Source organism: Aptenodytes forsteri, unplaced genomic scaffold, assembly GCF_000699145.1.
Source record: "Aptenodytes forsteri isolate BGI_AS27 unplaced genomic scaffold, ASM69914v1 Scaffold65, whole genome shotgun sequence".
NCBI classification, from domain to species: Eukaryota; Metazoa; Chordata; class Aves; order Sphenisciformes; family Spheniscidae; genus Aptenodytes; species Aptenodytes forsteri.
In genome coordinates, this window is record NW_008795127.1 from 2,580,666 (window position 1) to 2,582,029 (window position 1,364).

At 37.5% G+C, this 1,364-nt stretch overlaps 1 protein-coding gene across 1 annotated transcript in view; it reads left to right on the forward strand.

The window, feature by feature from the left end:
• The window catches only part of FAM149A (family with sequence similarity 149 member A), an 18,199-nt gene extending 17,035 nt beyond the window's left edge, over positions 1-1,164 (forward strand). Inside the window, exon 13 of the mRNA XM_019471554.1 lies at positions 977-1,164. Coding sequence (XP_019327099.1) covers positions 977-1,050 — 74 coding nt within the window. The 3' untranslated portion in view covers positions 1,051-1,164. The remainder of the gene's footprint in view (positions 1-976) is intronic.
• Positions 1,165-1,364: the final 200 nt, after the last annotated feature.

The window sequence follows — 1,364 nt, forward strand, 5'->3', positions numbered from 1 at the left end:
CCCAATGGATGTGATCAACAAAATAACAGCCATGTCTCCACCAACTAGCAAAAAGGAAACACAAGCTTTCTTAGGCGTCGTGGGTTTTTGGAGAATGCACATTCCAAATTACAGTCTGATTGTAAACCCTCTCTACCAAGTGACCCGAAAGAAGAACGATTTCAAATGGGGCCCTGAGCAACGACAAGCCTTTGAACAAATTAAAGAGGAGACAGTTCATTCTCAGGGAGAGCCATCTTGGCATGAAAGAACAACAGGTGTGCTTGGCAGGATCTTCTGAGTTTGGTTTTGAAGTTTCTTCTCGCTTGGTCTGAGATAGCCCTAATTCTGTTAGGAACCCTGCAAAGCTTCTTTTCGTTGTTGTGACATGGAAGGAAAAGGATTCTCTGTCATCTTAAGTTTTTTTTTTTTTTTAATTAAAGATTTTAGCATATTTACAATTATGGCAAGAGTATGTGGTGTACAGGCTAGATGTTTTGCAGCTGCTAGAGTAGCAAAATAAATACATGTTTGTGAACTGTTTCATGAGATAAATTTTATTTTAGCCCCCATATAAATTCACCAAATTAATAAACTTTTTATGTGGGGAAAAATAAAATTGAAAATGTGCATTTTTAACATAAGTATAAAGCTCTCTTAAATAAATAAAAAAAATCAATATTGATTTGCAATTATGTCTTCCATTTATAGCACCGAAAAAGAGAGCAGCCCTATGTGGCTTATTTAGTTCCATTGTTACAATAAAGCTGACTAGCTAGTTCCTGAGGTATCTGAGTGCTTGTACGTAATCTTTGTTTGGAAGTTTCTTGAGTTTAAATAATTATAGGGTTGGCATATTTATATAAAAGGTTATGTAAGAATAAGGGCAGGTTAGCAAACGTTGGTCTGAGCAGGCTGATGGAAGTAACTCATACATAATCTTGGAGTGTCTTTCAGATTCTACCACGATTACCAAACAATGTTTTATCTTTTCTAGGCTCACAGCATTACTATAGATCCTTTCAGAGAAATCCTCTAACCTCAAGGAAGAGATTTCAGATTGCTTCTTAACCCAGCTGAGGAAGAAACAGAAACCCCCTGCCCTGAATGGACGACTGAAGCGCTAAATTTGCCAGCTACTATCTTGTGTAACAAAGAACATGTGCAGTATGCTGGTTTCTGCTGAGCCTTGCAATCCTCAGGATGTCTGCATTGCCTTCTTTTAAAGTTGTCTGACCAGAGATTAGATTAAAAATTAGAGCAAAATGAAATAAATGGTTGAGGTGTCTGTTCTGTTTGCAGAGTCAAGATGCTGCTGCTGCTGCACTTTCTTCTCAGGCATTCCTCCTTTTTCTGTCTTCCTTAGGGAATTGTTATTTTACCTA